The sequence below is a fragment of the Necator americanus genome, chromosome I, assembly GCF_031761385.1.
Source record: "Necator americanus strain Aroian chromosome I, whole genome shotgun sequence".
NCBI classification, from domain to species: Eukaryota; Metazoa; Nematoda; class Chromadorea; order Rhabditida; family Ancylostomatidae; genus Necator; species Necator americanus.
The window spans coordinates 36,307,613-36,330,224 of NC_087371.1; the positions used below are offsets into that span (position 1 = coordinate 36,307,613).

The following is a 22,612-nucleotide window of genomic DNA, read 5'->3' on the forward strand; positions in this document are numbered from 1 at the left end:
ACTTCTTCCCAATTGCCGTAAAAAACGGCCCGGAAGATACGGCTTCGAGCGGTCCGGCGCGCTGTTTTCTACGACGAGTTCGATTGGAGCGCGCCAGCCTTATTCACGCGACGATGAATCCACGTCGAACACATGTAATATAGATATCAAAAACTTCAGTTCTTCATATATATTCGAAAAATGGGGTCGGTAAATGATACAGCAGGAATAGGAATAAAAAGAAAGAATATGAAGAAAAGGAAATAGGAATAAAACATTTATTCAAGCTTTCTTTTCTTTTTTCGATCGGAATAATCTCGAACATAATTTTACCGCTAAAAACGCTACAAACTTCCATGAAACATACAGAGTTATTGCAGTGACAAGTAAAAGAAAAGCAAATACGTCAAGAGAATAATACTGGAAAAAATTCAGTTTGTTCCCGGCTGGAACAAGATTATCCAACGTTTTAAATTCGGCTACAAATTCAGCCCATGAGACCAGTAGATGAGAGGAAGTGACTGGTTTTTTCTTCAGCATTTCTGATACTCGTTTGATTTGTTGTGTATAGCTGAAAATTTTTCTTTTTTTTTCCTGGGAGAAATACATACATAAGGGTTAAAAAAATAGAAAAAATGAAAGAAAATAAAAAATGAAATAAATAATAAAAATAAAAAATAATTATAAAATAATAATAATAAATAATAGTAATAAAATAAAATAAATAATAAAATAAGTAATAAAAATAAACAGCAGTAAAATAGTAATAAATAATAATAACAAAATAAAATAAATAATAAAATAGGTAATAAAAATAAACAATAATAAAATAATAACAAGTAATAATAATAAAATAAAATAAATAATAAAAATTAATAAAAGTTAGGTATTAAGAGAACTGCAAACGGATATAAAATGTACCTTTGGTCTTGAAATAATTTATTTAGAGCTTTAAATATCGTATCAGCATTGACATCCTGTTTGGGGATGTTAACGGAATAATGGAATCGCTCGGCTAGTTTAGCATTCTTAGGTTGATCCCCAAATAATGCTATGGTAATCAGCGGAACTCCGGCTGTGATTGCTTCCTGAAGCGAATGGATCTATCCACGAAATCCGAATAAATATGAAAAAATAAATAAAATAAAATAAAACAGAATAAATTAAAAATAAAATAAACATGAATAAATAAATGCAAAATAAAAAATAAATAATAATAAATGCAAATAAATGTATCGTGGAAATTCGCGACGAACACACGATAGCTAGAATATTATACACATCAACAATTAAAATACTCTTTTCTCCTTGCTGGATTTTCTATTCTTTATTTGTTTATTATTGTTCATGTTTATTATTGTTTATTATTGTTTATTATTGTTTATTTATTTTATTGTTCACTCCTTGCCTCTTACTCTTGGTACACCTTTGAGCGTAATAAATAAATAAATAAATAAATAAATAAATAAATAAATAAATAAATAAATAAATAAATAAATAAATAAACTCACCATCAGACTGTTATACCCTCCATGTGATATGAATGCTTTTGTTTTTGGATTTTTCAGAAGATCTGATTGTGGCAACCATTTAAATGTGTGGACATTTGAAGGAATTTTATCTGTAATAAACATTAAATAAACAATAAATAAACAACAGGATTTTTATTTGTTTCGTAAACACGTTCACACATAGAATTTTGGGGAAAACGGAGTATTTTTGGAAGAATTTCCGTCTAAAGTTGCTGTGTTCCCATTGCAACTATGTAAACCCGAAAAAATACTAATAAACAATGTTACAAAGTGAAAATTTACTAAGTAGTAACAGCTAGCACCTTGTAGATCCGTTCCCATATATCTCCATATGAAGTGATACTTTGGAAAACGTTTAAATGCATCAATGAAGGCGATTTTCCAACTCATAGGAATTAAATGGCTAGGCGCTATTGATCCAAAAGAAAATACCACCACATTCTCAGCCGCATCCACAATTCGTTGGAATTCCTGAAGAAGTGAAGAGAGTTGCAAAAATATCAACTTCATTGTCAGAATATAAAGGATAAAGTGTCTGGAGTTAATTATAGGCAATTTTAGGCAAAGCTACAGTGAGCCTGTTTCCTGAAAAAAATCCAGAAACAGAATAAATTAAAGGCATCACTCCACGAATCTGACGTGGTTCCAGGTGGAGTATTCTTGTAGGGGATAGTAGATTAGGAGTGATTCCGTCCATTTCTTCCTAGTTGCCGTAAAAAACTACCCGGAAGATACGGCGCTTGCGCACGGCTGACGCGCTCCAATCGAACTCGTTTTGGAAAATAGCGCGCCGGAACGCTCGAAGCCGTATCGACCGGGCCGTTTTTTACGGCGATTAGGAAGAAATGGACGGAATCGTCCCCTATCCTTAATTTACTATCCCGAATCAATTTACGAACACTCCACCTGAAATCCGAACCACCTCATGGATTCGTGGGGTGATGCCTTTAACATTGGTATTTGCCAGTAATATAAATGTGATTGAAATTGTCTTTTTGGAAGTAATTTTGAAGTTCTCTGGAAAAATAGCAATAATGATATAAATGATATGATATAGACAGACAACAATTTTGATTTCACCAGGAACTGGCCTGAACTTGGTTCGCTTTGTGGTTTGCAAAGTTAATCTTCAGGTAACAGTCTAGTATTTTGTGTTATATTTAATTTTTTTCTCGATCACCTTGAAATTTTTCTTTTACGGCGCACTAATCCGACAGATCCGTCAGATCCGTCCCACTTCATCTTTTTGGTACTTTTTGGTTCCGCTACAACACTTTGATGAGAGCGATGGGACCCGTCTCTAGAGAAGACTCAAGACTAGGCCGGAGTCGAGTCGTCGAACGCGCTTCCTTACATAAATTTTTATCACACATACAGAGACTGTAGTCTCGTTTTTATTATTTTATTATTTTTATTATTTTTTGTTTCTTTATAATATGATAAATAAACTCACTGCTGGTAGTGGTTTTGCGTCTTTTAGCTGAAATCCAACTCCACCGATGTTTACAATTTTTGCAAGTGTTGGTCGTGGAAGTTCAATAAGTTCATTTGAATTCACCATAACCTAGGATAACAGCCCACGGACTCTGTGGGACCTCTCAACCTTTTTTCTTTAGCAGCATACCAGCGGACATCTCTTTGCAATATGAACTACATCAGGAAACTCGGGATCAATCAATTCTCTAAACACAGTAGTGATGGGATCAGCGAAATATCTGAAAGAAAAAGGCATACTCAGCGAGCATAGAAAAATTCCAGAAAAGATTTTTTTTGCACACTTTCCCCAGAAACAATGAGTTAATCCGTGTCCAGTTAGACTCTTCGTCCTCTCCATAAAATTCATATGGTCAGAGCTTTCCATTAGTGTTGCTATAAAATCGCAGAGGTCAAAAGAAATGATGATGAATTGGCAAAAATAAAAATAGAAAAAAATAGACAATTATAAAACAATAAAACATAAAAAAATATAAAATAATAAATTAAATAAAAATAGGTTAAGAAGATTAGTCACTCACGAGGCATATAGCTAGGTATTGTTGGTACTCCCATAAAGTAGGCGACAAAATCCTCCAATGGACCACTATCAAAGAAAAATCACTTTTTGTTAGGAGGAAATTTCCTTAGTCTCCTCTTCCCAACCTGCTCAACCAAATCCACGATGGAATTCTGGCGTAATGAATCAAACCAATATGGCAGACATTGTAGACGTCAACAAAAGCCAAATCAAATCGCTCCGCTGTTAGCCATTCCAGGAATTCTCTATTCTCAACCGCTTCTATGAAAAAAAAGATTTATTATTATTAAATTATTATTGAATTATATGATTTATTACTATTAAATCCAGAAAAATGACGCTTTTTGAAACATGTGTGTATTATTTTAGTAGCAGCTCGTAGGAAATTCTCAAAGTGGTAAGTGGACTCACTTCGACAATACTCTTCAAGCACCGCCGAAAACATATTCAACTCCTCAAATATCCTAAAAATCCCTCCCGACGGATCCTAAAAAATCATATTTCGATAAAACTACGCTTGTTTTGCTTCAAAAGTACCTAATGCTTTCATACATAACATTACAATTTCTTACCTCAAATGAATTTTTTGCAATTTCTTTCTCATAATCTTTCTTATCGAATCCGAAAGACGAGTAGACTCGATAGACTAAATTAATCTTATTTTGTTGATTTTGAGAATTACTCTGAACATTAAGTAATACTAATAAATAAGAAATAGAAAAGATAGATAAAAATAATAATAAAATAAAAATAGATATTATTAATAATAAATAAATAAATAAATAAGTAAAAGTGTATTTCAGACAGTGTACTCTAAAAAAAAGTGAAAAAAAAATCTAAAATGCAAAATGATGTAATATCAAATAGATGTTCTATTCCAAAGTTGCAAACGAGGTCAAAAATTGTCCTACGTGGTTGTGGTGGTGCCTTCATTATCGCTGTGTGGAAGTTTTTCGGGATTTTCCCCTTCTCTAGTACAGTTTCCAACGAGGATTGAACTTAAAGTTTCCTATTTGCGCCATTTTTCTTCCTTTTATTATGTCGAATACTGTTTCATGGAAAGTTGCATGCACATTTCCATGAAGCTGTTCAAGTAATAGCCAGTTGTTTACCATTGTTTCTTCTCGTGAGCTTCCTTCATCCTGGAAAAATCTGTTTAAAGACATCACCGCACGAATTTGGGGTGATACGGATTTCAGGTTGAGAATTCCTACACGGGATCGTAGATTATGGGGAGGAAAGTGATTCCGTCCATTTCTTCCTAACCGCCGTAAAAAAATCGGCCCGGAAGATGCGGCGCGTGCACTCGGCTGACGCGCTCCAATCGAACTCGTTGCAGGAAATAGCGTCCCGCTAACGCTCGAAGCGTTTGGTCTTTTTTTTAGACAATACCTTGTATTTTTCTGATTCTTCTCTGATACTTATGGCAAAAAAAGAGGTTAGAGGTTCCGCTTCCTGCATGATCGATCAGCGGTTCAAATCCGCCCTAGTGCTCACCAAGCTCTTCATCGCTCCGGAGTCGATAATTTGGTACCAGACCGGTACCAGACACAAACGACTGTGGATTGAAACGAACGTGAGGGAGCGGATTGATCAACGCCAGACACTTTATCCTTTATCCTTCTAAGTAATAATTAATGGTTAATATTAACAAAATGGATCGGTTAGAGGTCCGTTGTAGCCACACGGTCGAGGGTTCGAGACCGCCTTGGTGCAAACCAAGCCTTTGGGATCGACAAATTGGTACCAGACTTGTCTGGGAGTAACTAGCAACTTCGTTGTTGACATGAACGACACCTTCCCTTTCAATATTCACCATTTCTGCTGACTTTCAAAAATCTCAACAGGTTCATTTACCTACACTTCTGTCATATCTTCTCAACTGTGGACGAGAGTGACCCGAAGGAACAATATAACAATAACAAATAATAATAATAACAATAATAATAACAGTAATAATAATAACAATAATAATAACAACAACCCGAAGGAACGTTGATATCTGCGGCATCAACGTCTTGAAATATCACGACACAATAGTGCACAGCTTCGTAATAAAAACTGTATTACTGTAACTGTACTTCTAAGGATCAAGTACAAAAAGATCCAAAACACTAGACGTCGCTGATTTTCGACCGATCGCTGGTGGAGGCAGTTTGAGTACAAAAGGAATGCGTTCAGAAGTTTATCACACACCAATTCAGGCCGTTTTCCATATCGTTCTCATGGAGATTAGGGGGAATTAAAGGCAGCATACCACGAATCCTGAGGTGATGCGGATTTCAGGTGGAGTATCCGTATACGGGGTCGTAGATTATGGAGACGGAGGAAGTACCGCTCATCTCTCTCCCTGCATCACTGCTTAAAGCCGCCTCCAGAATGCTGCTTCGTACGATGCCATCCATTGCAACGCTCCACCCTTTGCGCCGCCTCCGCTCTGCGATTCGTCGAAAATCAATTCGGACTTCCCCGATAGGCAGTAAGGGGTGCTACGCGTGCAAGGGTGGCGCGCTACAATAGAAGGCATCGTACAAAACAGCACTGAGGGGGCCGGATGCTTGCAGTGATTTAGGAAGAGATGAGCGGAACCACCCCGGTCTCCATAATCTACGACCCCGTATACGGATACTCCACCTGAAATCCGCACCACCTCAGATTCGTGGTATGCTGCCTTTAAGCGTGGCCATGCTCGTAATCCAGAACTCGAACTCTGTATTGTCCCACAAAGATACCAATATTATCACTTTTCCGTTATTCTACGATTGAAACAAACTAAGATATTTTGGGACCTCTATGTAAGCGCTATCTAACTCGTTTGATGGTCACTCACACTGTTCCAGTCTCAATATTATTTATTTATTTATTTATTTATTGAAAACACCTGCAGGTGTGCCATAAAACGAAAAAGAACAAAAAAAAACAAGATAGAAGAGAACTCATCAGAATTTCGCCTAAATTTTACACAACAAGACTGGCCCTTCACCCAGTTTTTTTTTATTTATTTTGTTTGTTGCTGGGACTTACTTTTGACATTTTTCGCGATGTCCACGAATTTCGAATCGGAATCATTTACTCCTGTAAAAATTGTCATTGTAACATCGTGACCTGCGTTCGCCAGCGTCTCTGCTACTCGACGATTGAAAACAACCTGTGTTAGAAAAAAAAAGGAACCATTGGAAAAAAGGACCATTTTATTATTTTAGATCATTTCACTTTATTTACCTGACTTGGAGAGAGGTCAGAGACGAGAAGCAGCATTTTGTAGCAGGTAACAGTGATCGGTAGCAGCAGTAGAATGGAAAGGAGCACATAACGATGGATCATTGCTACTCCAAATGGAAAAATTGAAGTGCACTTCTCCCCCGTTGTCGTGATAAACAAATCGATAAGAAATATATGACAGTACTTAGACGCAGCATTAGAAAATCGAAATTTGATAAGGATTGGTGTATGGAAGAGAAGTGCACAGTGGAAAAAAAAATAACTAAGATACTCTAGGCAAAGAATTTTTTCATAAAACTGGATATGAGTAGACAGGATGAGGGTTGAAGAAAATGAGTCATGCTCCAACTTTCAAAAAGAATTCCAAATCAATCTGTACGGTTCAGTGTACATTTATCAACAAATATATTTGCCATTGCAAACGTAGAGACGATTAAAGGCATCACTCCACGAATCTGAGGTGGCACGGATTTCAGGTGGAGCACTCGCAGTTCGGGGTCGTGGACTATGGAGACCGATCGGGGTGGTTCCGCTGATCTCTCCCTGAATCACTGAAAGCAGTCGGCCCCTGAATGCTGTTTTGTACGATCCCTTCCATTGCAGCGCGCCAAAAACACTGACTTGACTCGTCGGCTAGCCCCGTAAGTCATCGTATAGGCCAGTTACACGTTCGTAGACCTCAAACGATTCTGAAGTGAATCTGGTGGCGCGTCCCAAGCGGATTGATTAACGCCAGAAGCTTTGTCCTTCAATAACAATAATAACTACCAAAAAAGTTGATCACAAAATCTGTAGTCAATCAAAATAGTGTTCCACCAAGGTTTTTAAATGGAACTCTTTAATTTTCCTGACGTTTCATCTTTCTCGCCGTATTCAGAGGAATAAACGTAGAATTATTCGAATCAATCTCTATTTAGGCTTCTTGAAGACGATGAAAAAGCCGAAACGTCAGGCAAATAAAATGTTCCATCTGAGAACATAAAATGTTCCTCGTAGGCACATTACCAGAAAACATAGACAGAAGTATGCTGAGAAAAAAGAAAGAAAAAAAAAGAAAAGAGTTTTCTTTTCCAAGAAAAAAACGTTTGAATTGATCACAAAGTATACAACAGAGTACGGATCTAGAGATTACCGATGCTGTAAATTTAAATGTAATACCTGTTAACTGGTAGATTTACGTAGAACTGACGTTTATTTTATTTTCATTAGTTCTTATTATTTATTTATTCATTTTTATATTATTTAATCTATTTTTTATCTAATTTTTTTTCAATTTCAATACAAAAAAATGTAACAAGACAGATTATTCCGTATTAACCATTTAACAATTCTTCTATCTTTCACATATATTGTTTAAACACAACGTATTTAGAATTAGTAAACAATTATGTTTTATTGGTTAAGGTTAAGGTTATACAACGTCTCAACGAAGTTGGATACAATGACAATACACAACATTCAGTATATAACGGAGCTGACGAGGCTGAGGTCTTTCTGGATTAACAAAAGATTCAAATTTTCTGTTACAGTAAGGGCATAGCCTATGCCCGATTCACTTGCAGAACCACGTGGGACCCGCCTTAGTTCCCACGCAAAGCCGAGGAGACCTCATTGATTTTCGACCGCCCGCACGTGGATGCGGCGCGGTCCGTCTCCGACGCTTTTTTTAGGGAATACACGCACCGAACCCTATTTTTGCCCTCAGACACCACAACATCGTCAATTTCGTCACGCACTAGCTTCAAGATGTTTTGCACAATCAAATTATGAACAGATAGTAGGAAAAATATAATAATTACTTTGGTCCCATCAATAATTACCACCGTATTCACTGCCACCGTACACAGCGATACAATAATGCCCCACAGTTCACTTCTACTAAGAAAAATCTAGTAGAATCAATAAAATCGAGATCAGGATGAAGAAGAAGGAATATCTTGTCAGGGACGAAGCATTGCAACTCTGGGACCCTAAATATAAAAGGTCCCATCAAAGGAGTCTTCTCATTTGAATGCTGTTTTCTTACAAACAAATCACTTACCTCGACTGTAACGCGCGTATAATCCATTCGACATGCCACCAGGGGAAACGTACGTTACGACCACTTTTGTTCCGCATTGCTCAAAAATTGATCGTTTGTCAGTTGTTGGATATCTGGAAGGCATCATTCAAAGTTACTTTTCAGTCCACAGGCGGAAAAAATCTTGTAAAAAATTTTGTTTTGTTTTATAAAAAATTTTGTAAAAATTTTGAAAAAAAATTATCAGAACCATTATTGGAACCAGACCAGAATCAACTTCATTTACTGACGTTTATTTTATTTTTATTATTTTTTATTATTTATTTTATTATTTATTAAAGATAATTCACAGAAGTCGCTTTAAAAAAAAGTTAAGCACAGAGATTTAACAGCTCCATTGACATCCGACAAGAACCTGCCAAGGATCTTGGGAATCAACCTCCGTCGCCATCTTCCGCAATTAAAGGCATCACCCTACGATTCTGGGATGGTACGGGTTTCAGGTGCCTCGCAGATTGTGGAGAGGGGGTGATTCCGTCCATTTCTTCCTAATTCCCCGTAAAAACGGCCTGGAAGATGCGGCGTGTGCACACGGTTGGCGCGCTCCAATCGAACTCGTTGTAGAAAATAGCGCCCCGGATCACTTTGAGCCGGAACTTCCGGGCTGTTTTTTAATTAGGAAAAGGCCAGTTAGGAAAAAATAGACGGAATCACCCCGCCCTCCTTAATCTACGATCGGGCGCATAGATCAAGGGGGCAACCGGTGGCAGAAACATTGTCATGCTACTTTTAGAATCGACTCTTTATTTTGGAAAAAAAATCCATAAATGCCCTCAGGGTGAGTCAGATAATGTAATTTACTGAACAAAACTACTAAAATAAAGTAAAACTTACGAAATCTCATCAAGTAATTTGTTGTAATATTGCATTTGTATGGTTCCATGACCTTGACCCGTTGGTTCCAAGAATTCAATCCTGATACTGGTCATATGTGCGCTGTCGCTTATCTGAATCGAAGGTTCAGCGAAAGTTGGGTACGGTAGAAATAACGACAGTTACAGTAGTTCTAAACTAATTCGAAACTTTATCTAACAATCAATTTAATAATTAATAATAATTTAACAATCAATTAAATAATAATAGTAATTTTAATAATTAACAAATAATTTTGTTTTTTTTCCTATGAAAATTTCTAAATGTACCCTTAGTGTTTTTTAAACACATTTTTGATGCTTTACTAAAAGAAAAAAAGAGAAGAGATCAAATTAATTACAAGTCGGAATCCGCTATGTCCAGGAAAAAACGAGGGATCTCGGCGAAAATGAAAATATTCGTGTCAATAATTTCAGGAATTCAATTTTGATTAAAGGCAGCTTTTACCACGAATCTGATATGTTATGGATTTCCCATGGAAAATTTCTAAACAGGATCATACATTGCGGAAAACCAGGTGGTTCCGCTCATTTCTCCGTTGTCGCTATAAAAAATGGCCCAGACGTCGCGGTTTTTTTTACGACGGCTCGCGTTGCAGTGCGCCACCCTTGCGTGCGCGCCGCATAAACGAGCGACCCTTCGAGGATTAATCTTCTGGAGGTCTCCTCACCAGCCTATTTAAGGTAAACTAATGAATGGGCGGCTGACGGGAACGGGACGTGTACATAGGCGGGAAAGGGGTGCGTACGAAGGCACATCGTAGGAAACAAAGCCCACATCGTAAGAACTAATGCGATTCCCATGCCGTTTCTCACGACGATCACGGGGAGATGAGCGGAACCAAGTGGTTTTCCGCCATCAATGACCCCGTGTGTAAATTTTCCATGGGAAATCCATACCAGATCAGTGTCATGGTATCCTGCCTTTGAGTCAGGTAATTCATTAGTTTAACTGTAAGTACATACTTATGTATGCATAAAAATATAGGGTACTTTAGTAGGGATGCGTAAGGATTACTTAAAATCTCTACATGAAATTCATGCTCACCAGTTCTATTGAGAATTGCTGTTTTAGTAGATTTAGTGGATACTGTGGCAAATAATCCTCCGACATAATAATTCCAGATTCATTTTGCGTCATTGTAATTGTCGTCGCAAAACCTGAATTAATCCCTCAATCGTGCAAAAAAAAAGCGAAAAATGAACGCAAACGCGGTTCGTTTTACTCAAAAAATTTAACATAATTTCAATTGTATTTACAAACAAAAATCGTTCTTAAGGAACACATGTATTTCCTTTCAGACCGCGTTGCGCCTTTGTGGAAAAAAAATGGTTGGAGGAGTGTGTGTGCTAATCAGGGAAAGAAAGTGATTTGCTGTAAACATACGGCGATCGCTCGATAAACATAAGTGTCTGGCGTTAATCAATCCGCTTCGGGGGGGTAGCCGATGTGCGAAGTCAGCGGTTTTATCCTTCCGGATAACTCTGGCACGGCTCCAATGTATCGACCCCGGATGGATGAACGGTTTCGTTGACCCTGCTGCAGTTTTGAACTATCGATCAACCGCGCAATCACAGCGGCGCCTCTTACCAACTGCGCTGCACCCGGCCCGAACGCCTCATTCAACTCGTAGGGACTGTTCTTTCTTTTTTTTCCCCCTTATTTCCCCTCTGGCTTTTATCCGAAATGACTTCCACACTCTGGGGTTCGCAAGTTCGTGACAGCTATGCCAAATGGATGTTTGCAATGAAATTCTAGGGGTTAAGCTTCGAGTGATGTCAAATGTCATTATCCCTGCTTATTCTCATTCTACTCTTTTCTCGTTGCTGGATTTTCTATTGTTTATTTGTATTCATTCCTTGTCTCTTACTCTGGGCTTTAGCGTAATGAATAAATAAATAAATATCTTGCCTTTACCATGTAATATCTTCGATCAACCTTAGTACAAATTTGATACACAGCTTCGCCAAGGTATTGTCTTCCACACGCCTGATAAGCGATAAAAGTTATTTCATTTAAGGACGTGTTAGGGTCATGTTGTTTCCTCTTCTGATGAGCAGGTTTTCCGTTCACTTAGAAACGAAACATGTCCGATCGCATAGATTCGCTTTCGTGCAGGCTGTTTTTGTGGATTTACGAGCACGAGAGGCGTTGATCAATCCGCTTGGGATGCGCAACCGCGCTCACTTCAATTCAGAATGGTTTGAAGTTTACGAACGTGTAACTGCCCCCACAATGACTCGCGGTGGCTAGCCGATGTGTCAAGTCAGTGTTTTTATCCTCCCAGACAAGTCTGGTACCAATTTTTCGACTCGGGAGGGATGAAAGACACTCAAGGACGGACTCGAACCTTCGATCGATTGTGACGTCACAGCGGAACCTTTTACCAATTGCGCTACACCTACCATTGCCTCAAGTCCTCAATAGTTCAAATGATCTAATGTATCTAATGTTGTTCTCGTTTAAAAAAAAATTGGAGGGTTCCAGAACGGATTGAACTTTCAACTCTGCGCTTTTCAAGAAACGCCCTGCATTCGTTTCATGATTTCTGGTGCTGAATGAGGAGTTCTCGTGGATTAATTTCTTGTTGCTGCACTCACCTCTTTTGGTCCAGTAGTATGTAACAGTGTTGTCTTGCGGAGAATTGTAAGATATTACGACATATGCACCATAGATGAATTTCGGATAATCCAAGGTGGGTTTCCTGAAAGCGTCTGTATAAGAAAATATCCTAAAGATCCATCTTTATCGCGTTTGGTAAGGTCCCATCAGTATCATTATTTGTAGGAAACCTAACTCTATTTGCAAAAAATTAATTCATAAAATTTTCTGAAGAAAAATACGCGAGTAAACATAATGTTTCCCTCCAATGCTACAGCTGTGATTGTCAATCCTGGTTGAAGTACAAAAATAGACGTCCCTCGGGAACTCAAAGGAAATTAAGGGTCTCGAATCGCTTCGAAAACGACACCATTCAACTCGAAATACCACAGTGAGTTCAATTTTTCTTCAAAACAACCCTTCAAAAATTCCAACCATGGGACCCTTTCTCAACTTAATCCTCAAGCTTTGTTTGGATACAGTTTTGATGAACATTCGGCTTCCCTGTTTTGCTTTTTTCTCAACCAAAGTGCCATTTTTTGAATAAAATCTCAAAAAGGGGATTCTTATACATAAATTATTCTCAAATTTTCACTTCTTGCCAAGTCAATTGCGAGCAACAGTGCCGCAGAATCACTCACCATCTTTTTTTCGTTTTTTCTTTCGTTTTTTTTTTTCAAAAACATTTATGCATAATGTTGTAATATCTAGATATATCCGTAGCAAATACGAGGATCTATGTACCTGTTTAATAGATGAGATGCATTTGTGGTCAATCCTTTATATATTCCTAGCTGAGATGAACTTTGGAGATCCAGAACTATTCCTGACGAACTATCGTAGTCGTAGGTTGCATGAAGAATCTAAAATTTAGAATCTTTTTGAGTTTCGTTACTGATCACTGATATTTTCTATTCCATACCCAGAAAATTTTGCAATTTTAGCATTAAATCATCGCCTGACCAGAAAATAACAAGCCTTACTAGGTCATATAGTAATGAAGCAGTAGTAGTTAGTAAGTAATTCAATGTAAGCACTTAAAAACATTGCTAGAACTGGGACTACGACGCTAAGATCAGAGATATCTACTAGAAACCCACACCCGTACCCCAAAAAATATGTTATAAATAATAATTAAAAGTTAATAACTAATTATAAATATAATTATTTTACTAGCAGTTTCATTTTTTTTAAATTTTATTTTAATTGTAAAATTATTTTATATTATTATTTTGGATTATTTGAAATTATTTAATTTCTCTTGAATTGTTATTTTAATATTGTTATTATTATTATTACTGTTACTATTATTATTATTATTATTATTATTATTACTATTATTATTATTATTATTATTATTATTATTATTATTATTATCACTATTATTATTATTAAGAACGGCATATTAAGTGAATAACGATATCCTACGCTGAGACAATTTGATCCTGAAAGTGGAATTCTGACTGAATGCGATTGAGTGGAGGTGGTCCATACCAGGGGTGGGCAATCCGGTGCTGAAATATACTGTAAACCGCTTGTGAAAAAATCAGGCCATCAGGCCTATACCTACATATAGTGGTCCATTGACTGTACTCATGTACACACACTAGGAAAATTTGGGGAAAAAAGAAGAAGAGGAAAAGAAGGAAAAAAGGAAGGAAAAAAGAAATGACTAAAATCTCTCTATTTTAATTTTTTCTTAAATTTCGAAAAATTTTTCTTGAACTTCGGAAAAAAAATTTAGAAGGAAAAAAAAACCAGGCTTGTAACTATAATGAATGGTTCATTGACTGTACTCATGTACATACGTTGAGATAATTTGATCCTGAGAATGGCTACCCAATAGCTGAATGCGATTTAGCAGTGAAAACACTGGATCTCACCCCGTATCCAGTCAGTAACCATTGCTTGGAAGTCCAGCATGGATTTAGTGTTGTATAGGTTTGGTCGGACCCGAACCAAGAGGTTCTCTCCGGTAGAACGTAGCCATAGAGGAGTTCCGTCCGTTGAAATCGTACCGTTGAATAAAAAGCTAAAAAGTGGAAATGTTATTTTTTTCTAACATATTTTTTTTCTACTGGCTGTTTTCATTGTTTACTGTAAAGCAGATTACTGTAAACTGACAGTGTAAATAAATCCCTGGCCGTAATCATTACAAACCTTGTGTTTATCATCGCTCCGCTTGTATCTCCACCATCATAAATCTCGATATTTGCTATTCCATTCAAAATTGTGAAAAAATAAATAAACACCTGAATCGATGGAATATAATCTTAATAAGCGACTTAATTGCGAGGAATATTGTTAGTTGCTGTTTATTTATTTTATATGTTTATTTACTTACTGTTTATTATTGTTTACTTATTGTTTAGTTTTATCCAGAAATACCTAAATTACATACCTGTTTATTAGAACGTGCACTTATCACGTACTCGTACGTTATATTCAATCCGTCGCCGAATAACCTCGTTGAAATATCCGCCATAAAGTAATTGTCAGTGAGTTGAATTGTAGTTTTTCGAAAAACCTCTTAAATTAGATGTTTTTACGTGCATTTATTCTTTTGGATCTGTACTGAAATTTCTGGAAAAAGCACTTTGGACAAGCATTAGGTCGAGAAGAAAACCGGATTGATCCAAAGAAGGAGGAAAAGCTGATGTAGCAGATGAAGTAAATTTGAATGAGACTTCACCGGATGTTAGAACGAAAATCCTGGGACCAAAGAGAATGGTGGAATTAGAGCTAAATGCCTAGCATTAACGTAATTTCTTGTAAAAGTGAAAAAAAAATCAAAAAAAAAATACAAAAAATATAAAATAAAGTATACAAAACATATAGAACTCATGGCTATAGAGCAATCCTTACCTCAATAAAATTTTTCCAAAATTATCTGCCACCATTAATTGATCTACGGTGGAGCCTGTTCGAAGATTAAGCGCGGATACATTTAGAATAAGTTCATAGTCGTTTGGAAATGTGACAGTCCAAGAACAATTTAAATTTGGACAATAAGTAGGAGCCCCGGATAAAAATCCAGGAGATCCAATCTTTAGCAACGTATTCTGTGGATCCAGACGAAAAACACCAGATTTGCATGAGCAATCTTAATCGGAAGTAAAAAAAATGAGTAAAAAAAGGAAGCAATTATGTGAAAGATCACATTTTTCCTAAAAATTTTCCTTAAAAAAAAGATCTGCGACGGATAAATCACTTCCTTGTGAATGGCGAGGAGGGACTCACCGATATTATATACGGTTCCGTTGAAGCCAACTCCTTCAACAACACCATCCGAGGTGAAATTCATCGTGACAACGTTACTGTTTGCAAATTGAAATGCTGGTTGCATAAATCCTTGATAATTGTAGAGCTAAAAGAAAAAAACTTAGTCATTTCAAAAAAAAATCAAATCAAAAATCAAAGTCAAATCTGCCTCATGCCCGTTATGTGAAAATTATTAGATGATGGTGGGATCCTTTTTTTTTGAAATGACATTAACAATTAACAATTAATTACCAATATCAACAATAACAACATTATTTCTTTATTTAATTTATATTTTTATAAAATTATTCTTATGCCTTTTTACTACCATTTTTTATTTTTATAAATTTTAATGGATTTTTTTAATGACATTGACAATTCTTTTTTATTTTTTTCTATCCCCTTTAAATAAAGCAATGAAGCCAAATACAGGAGTAGTAAGAAACCACTAGAATGTTTCTAGAACCAGAAAAGCAGAGTTCCCTCATTTTTTCCTCAATTTTTAAAATATTTTAGCTCGAAATTTGAAAACATAGTTAACTTACATTATAAGGAGGAGGTGCAATACCATCGATGTGCATGATATCACAACATTTTTCGGTTTCGAATTCCATACCTGGAAAAAGTCAGGGATTAATTAGTTCAAATATTTTTGTGATTCCTTCTCATTTTTAGTCAATTTCAGAGAAGAAAGGAATTAAATCCTTATAAAAATTGATAAAAGTTGATCGTAAAAAGTACGGGCAGGATTTTTTTTCAAATACATAGAAACCAGTTATTGGACAGACATAGGACAAATTTACACCTAGAAAAATAAATATGTCCTTATCTTTACGCGTTTATCTATTTTTTTTATCATTTTTTATTGTTTATTTATTATTCTTTTATTATTTACTGGAAGCATGTGTGGTGTAGTCAGTTAGAGGTCCGTTGTAGCCACACGGTCGAGGGTTCGAGATTAAAGGGGTTAAGGTTAAAGGCTCTGAGAAGTCATTCTTCGTTGACTCAAATATTCGTTCGGAGAGCCCCGTATAAATTGAAAATATTGAAAAAAAAAATTCGAAAAAAAATTTGAAATGAAAATCAGGATTCCACTCACTAATTGCAAGTTGATGTCCGTCCAGTTTATTGGAGAAATGATACGAGCAGGCTGTGTTCGGTGGATAGGTGCTGGAGCCAAAGTCCGCGATGCCAAATGGGATCGTCTCTCCGGATTCGACTTCCAAAACACCGTTGTTTACGCACGCGTTTGACGACGGGGATCCACCTGAACGAGAAGATGGATTCGATCTACAAATCCTGTAAAATATGACCGTAGGTGAAAGGATGTATGGAAACAAATGTGAATTTTAAACTTCATTTTTCTTTTACTTTTTAGAATAAAAAAGTACACAAAAATAGATAATTACAAATATTATTATTGATAAAAAGTAAATTATTGTTAAACATACAGAAAAAAAGATAAATCTGGTCTTAAGGGACAATAGTAGGGTGTCCGGCCTATTTTTTTTAACAGAATATTTCCGAGGAATAGCAATAGTCAATAAAAGACCGAAATGCTGCGACTTTAAATAAATGATAAATAAATAATACAATGACAATGACAAAATAAATAAATAATACACATTAATTAAATATATCACTTAATTTACTTTTTAGACTTATTTTTTTTTCTGAAAAACATATATTTCAGCTAAAATTTTACGTCAAAATCAAGACCAATTTTCAATCGAAGTCCCCCAGTTCTAGGAGCAGAATATTTCTAAAATTTCCCTTTGCCAAATATCCAAGCTCCCTGTCCAAGCATTCCTGTTATGGACTATTGCTATTCCTCGAAAATATTCTGTTAAAAAACAAAGGTCGGACGCACTACCAGTGTCGATTAAGAGCAGATTTTTCTCTTTTTTTTGTATAATTTAGAGGTAGTACTTATCCGGAAACGTTTACAGATCCTAGCGGATCTCAATGAAACCAACAAAGTTTTCTGTTACTCAAAATATTTTTACTCAAGCTCACGTTTAGGCAAATAAGCTTTAAAAATATTTCATAGTGTTTTCCTGTGGCCATTGGATGAACTTCTCTTCAACTTTTACTCTGCATTTAATAAGTGTTTTTTTTTTTTACCTTCATCCAGATTTTTGCATGGAATCAACCTACATATCTCCAAAACCATCTTAACCTTTGTTTCCCTGCTAAAAATGTTCATTCGCCGCGAAAAAAAGTACGAAGTGTTCTTAACCGTAAAGTTAAAAGTCTCTCTCAAGAAGCTTCCGAAATTATTTTAATGATGTTTATTTTTCAAAGTTTTAACAAAGTTTCCTCCATCGCCACCAATTTTTGCCCTGCTTTTCACGCAAACCTTCTGATGGTAGAAATAAACTGCGCAAAACCCTTGTTTACCCTCTTCAACAGTGGAACAGTTTAGTATCATACAAAATTAAAGTAGTAAAAGAAAGAAAAAAAGGAAAAAAGAGAGATGGAGATAGAGAAGGTTAAAACCTTCCATCATAGGTGTTGATTTTCATAGTCGTTCTATTAAAAATTCGCATTAATTTCCAGACAACCTTTTTCTGGCATACAATTATGTGACTAACGTGCGAAGCTATCCACAAGGATGTAGAATCCTCTTGTATAGAATGTGGATCGATTGCTGAAGGTGAATGATACACGCAGCGATTTGGAAAAATACAAAGCCACCGGCTCGTCGTCGGTCACATGTCGGCCTCTGGAATGATCTACAATGTACTTTGTTAGATTACTGTATCAATCAATGATAATCTATGATAATCAAATGGGAGTGTTCTTGTTCTGTTTTCCTTTTTTTTTTTCTTTTCTCCATTTCATTGCACTTAGCTAACGCAAAGGAAGAATAACAAAAAAATAAACAAATTTAGAAAATATGAAAAAATTTAACACAATAAGAAAGGAGTTTATTTAAGTAAAGTAAAGGGTTTTTTTTTGCAATTTTGACAACTCTAAGTGACAAAGCTAAACTATCAAAGAATAATGGAAAGCAAATTCACACAGCACCATGCATATTGATATTAATGTGTGTATATTGCGTAAATACATGAAATTATTGGAAACTTCAGATCCAATCCTAGTGGAAAAAACACTCACGATAGATTGATCTCCACGGGGTTTCCCGACTCATTCAAACCTTTGAATGTGACGCTGTTCAAAGTGACCAGGTCGTATATAGCTGTTCGGATCATATCCGTAGCAGTGAACACGATCTCACATCGAGAGAGCTCAACGGGAGTGTTCGGATAATTTTGTGAAACGAGAAAAAATGGCTCCCCATCAGCAAGATTCACAGTTGAGTTGCATTCGAAGAAGGATCGTTTTACGGCATCTGAAAAAAAGTTTGAGATTTTTCCACTCATAAACCACAGAAATGTTTCTCAAAAATGTTTCTTGAAATGTTTTTCTAAAAATATTTTTTTCTGAAAATTATTCTTAAATGTTTCTCATCTATAAATGACTTTATTTATTTTTCATTTATTTATTTCGTTCGTAACACTCTATGAGCTATACAGTTTCGCCATATGTAGTTCCATAACGCTATCCAGACATCCCTACTTAAGGATACTGCACAGTGTGTAGATCTCATTCACCTTGAGTAACAATCGGTCAAAAACGTAGCGTAACATCAACAATAAAGGTATAGCAATAAAGAAATATAAAAGCAGACAACAAAGAAATGAAACGCTTAAAATTTTAAAAAAAGTTAAAATGACCGAAAACTAGAAATAAAATGCATAATAGATAGAAAAAAACAAGCAAATAAACAAAAATAAATAAATAAAAGTAATTAAGTAAATAATATAAAATAAAAAATGATCTGAAATGCTTTTTGTAAGTCAACTCGTTGCCAATAACGTCTCTCACGTCAATGTAATGCTCCCCGTGATGAAGTCGAACCCGGCAGGTGGAGGGATCCTTCAGAAGGATCAGTGGTCCCTAAGAACAGCGTAAGAAGGGTGTGATGCTTTCGTAGTGTTTCCTGGCAGTCTGCCAAAACACAAATTTTAATCCATTCAACGCTACGAAGTGCTAAAAAAACATCTACATCCACAATTAACGATGCTGTATTGTAATCTTCTTTATTACCACTTAATTTTATCTTTATTTTATATTATTCTATTTTATTTTGTTTTATTTCGTTTTATTTTATTTTATTTTATTTTATTTCGTTTTATTTTATTTTATTTTATTTTATTTTATTTTACTACGCTACTTCACCTTATTTTATTTTATATCGTAACAATGAATTATTAAAGTTAAATTAAATTGTTATTAAAATTAAATTAATAAATTATCATTCTTTATTTCGTTTTATTTCATTTGAATTTATTTTATTTTACTACGTTACTTCACCTTATTTTACTATTTATTATTATTATGAATATATTATTACTTATTATTACCGCTACTTATTTTATATCTATTCTACTTCATTTTATTTCGTTTTATTTTATTTTATTTTATTTTATTTTATTTTATTTCGTTTTATTTTATTTCATTTTATTCTACTATGGTACTTCACCTACCAATTGTCACAGATTTTGCAGCGATTCCAGAATGATAATTTCCATCCGCGGAAGCAGTTGATTGCATAGTTATGGTCGTTGTAGAATTTGTGATCAAAATTTTTTTCGTTTTATAATGATCCATCACATCTCCGCAAAGACTAAATTCAATTTTTTCAAATTCGAAATTCCGTCGATCCCAGCCACAGCTATCGGTGGAACTCACATACCTCTGACATTCGGTGTTCGCATCGCATACGGTAACACAATCTCCAGGATTTGCTAGGAATTGATAGAAAAGCACAGCAACTGCTTCACCGTTCTCAACCGCATGGATATAGCGATATCGAAAAATAGGGAAGAATTTACTTGTTTGAATAATTTAAAAAATAAGTGGAATGTAAAGTAAAGTAAGTACTTAGCCAGGGCTCCTTTGTATGGCTTCGGGTATCCGGGATTTGTGAAAATAACTGCATTGTTGGCGGACTTAAATGACTGAAATAAGGCGTAAGTAAGAGTGAATTCAGAAGAAAAGAAAAAGAAAAGAAAAGAAAAGGATTTAGAAGATTCGTAGAAAAATAAAAACCTCAGCTAAACAGCAAAACAAGAGGAAGTAGGAATGACATCGCGGTTCCATTGCATTAGCGGCGAATGCGACGACGCGTTATCAGTTCCATGACATTCCGCCGGGTGTGGAGATAAGGAAGTTCCACGCTACTGACCAGCTTCAGTCCGAACGTTTCGAACTTGGATCCTGAAAAATCTTCATTCGGGTTCAGTTTCACCTCAATCACTCCCTCCGGTTTTTTTTTCTCTCTACTGACTTCGTCAATCACCTTGAAGCTGAACATCAACATCACCTTGCTCATTCGCCTGACTTTTGAATGTCCATTTGATCGATCTGCGATCAATAATGTCACGGATTTATCGATTGGTCTGTGTACCACGAACAAGGATTTCTCATTCCAGCTGTTCCACCACATCCATGAGAGTGATGCTTAGCATTTAAGGAAGGATGATACCATACTGGTTGACCATTTCGGTCACGTCAATGATGAAATTATTGAAGATCGACAAATTTCTGATCGATAAATTTACAAAATACAATGTATTTTTTGTTTCCATTTGCTTAAGCTGTAGCCAAGATTGGTATTCATCGCCAACAACAACAACAACAACAACAACAACAAAAGAATGCCTCTATTATTTTATAGAGTTAAAAAATCTCTTTCGAATGACAGAAGTAACCATTTAAAAACAATCTTCATCTCTAACTGATTTTCTTGTTTAAAAAAAATTCTCAAAAAACGCTTATTTCTTACATTTTTATTATTTAGTATTATTTATTATTACTATTTACTTATTTCTCAACCCGGAAGAAATTTCTAATGTTTTCTGCAAAGGAATCAAATTGTTAGTATTGAACATTGACGAGAACTCTATCCGTAGTGCTCTAATTTTCCTCAGATACAGTATACCTCATGCATGAGTGTCAATCAATGTAAACAGATGAGAATAGCGCAAAAAAAAATAAATGTCAAAATGCTAAAATAACTACATGTCAACAGGAGCCGAGAAGCCTATAAAAGGGCACATTCGAGCGCTGCCAAAAAGCTGCAGGAGAAAAAAAGGGAATGGAAAAAATTTTGCCAAAAGAGAATTTGCTGGAACAATCTGCGATAACGTTCTGACAAGCATCGATAATAAAATGACTTAATCCTGGAAAAATTATTGAAACTAGTCATTCTAGAAATGTGGTCAATATTTCTAATAATAATGTAATTGTAATATAATATTTGTCTATATATAATATAGTGTACATCTAACTTTCTGGATGTGAGGCACAGTGAAGCGAAAGGACACCCAGGAATCGCTCATATTTAGCATAGCAGGCGAGATGTCCTATGGTCAGATGGCCCATTAAAATTCTCGTGATTGACGGGCTGATCATATCAGCAGCTTCCTGACTTTAGGAAGAAATGTCTTCATTTTATACTTAATATCCATGGATACCGGCTCAATTATCAGATTTCATCACTCCAATCCTTTAAAAAAATCCCCCATAACTTTGAACCAATTATTTCGAATAAAAAGTTTTTTTTTCTATTTAATAGTCAGAAAATCATACGTAAGTTCTCTGATATCAAATACAGAATGTCCGTTCTTAGCTTCAACACAAGCATCCAAACTCTTCCGGAAATTTTTGAGAATGCACACGATCAGTTCCCATCCCTCCGTGCTTTATCCAGGACTCTTTTCAGCAAATCCATTGACTTGAGCTTAAAGGACCAGCCTTTCTGTTCTAGAATCAACCAGACAGCAAAATCCAAAAGATTGAAATCGAGCGAGTTTGACGGAGAGACACTTTTGTCCAGAAATGCGGAAGATTGGTCTCACACCACTCCAGTGGGTTGTTTGTGCCGTGAGTTCGCAAGAAGGCCAGGTCGGTGTCCTTACCGGTTTTCTTGGCCCAAGGAATCAGCGAATCCCTCTGGATTTCTCATTTCTCTTTCTAGCC

At 35.7% G+C, this 22,612-nt stretch overlaps 3 protein-coding genes across 4 annotated transcripts; all 3 read right to left on the bottom strand.

Moving 5' to 3' along the window:
- Positions 1-261: 261 nt before the first annotated feature.
- On the bottom strand, positions 262-6,849 carry RB195_007961 (uncharacterized protein; the record flags this gene model as incomplete). The annotated part of the gene is made up of 13 exons (XM_064181880.1): positions 262-550; positions 901-1,067; positions 1,491-1,600; positions 1,814-1,982; positions 2,965-3,075; positions 3,136-3,226; positions 3,290-3,380; positions 3,527-3,591; positions 3,651-3,786; positions 3,937-4,012; positions 4,098-4,171; positions 6,550-6,673; positions 6,748-6,849. 13 exons carry the CDS (start codon positions 6,847-6,849, stop codon positions 262-264), a joined length of 1,605 nt encoding a protein of 534 aa, XP_064038634.1.
- Positions 6,850-7,143: 294 nt separating this feature from the next.
- On the bottom strand, positions 7,144-7,397 carry RB195_007962 (uncharacterized protein; the record flags this gene model as incomplete). The annotated part of the gene is made up of 2 exons (XM_064181881.1): positions 7,144-7,315; positions 7,369-7,397. The coding sequence occupies 2 exons, from the start codon at positions 7,395-7,397 to the stop codon at positions 7,144-7,146; spliced, it is 201 nt and encodes a 66-aa protein (XP_064038635.1).
- Positions 7,398-8,170: 773 nt separating this feature from the next.
- Positions 8,171-20,963, bottom strand: RB195_007963 (uncharacterized protein; the record flags this gene model as incomplete). Of its 2 annotated transcripts, XM_064181883.1 has the most annotated exons (21): positions 8,626-8,717; positions 8,789-8,901; positions 9,662-9,774; positions 10,748-10,860; positions 12,301-12,404; positions 13,046-13,164; positions 13,730-13,815; positions 14,185-14,333; positions 14,462-14,553; positions 14,703-14,830; positions 14,898-15,043; positions 15,167-15,404; positions 15,542-15,668; positions 16,108-16,178; positions 16,662-16,829; positions 18,157-18,287; positions 18,683-18,917; positions 20,116-20,255; positions 20,325-20,416; positions 20,464-20,589; positions 20,681-20,731. In XM_064181883.1, 21 exons carry the CDS (start codon positions 20,729-20,731, stop codon positions 8,626-8,628), a joined length of 2,634 nt encoding a protein of 877 aa, XP_064038637.1. The 2 variants fall into 2 exon arrangements, with proteins under 2 accessions (XP_064038636.1, XP_064038637.1); XM_064181882.1 differs by lacking the exons at positions 8,626-8,717; positions 13,046-13,164; positions 13,730-13,815; ... (2 more) ...; positions 20,464-20,589; positions 20,681-20,731 and adding exons at positions 8,171-8,241; positions 12,051-12,119; positions 20,817-20,963 and having other exon boundaries at positions 12,301-12,414.
- Between the last annotated feature and the right edge of the window lie 1,649 nt (positions 20,964-22,612).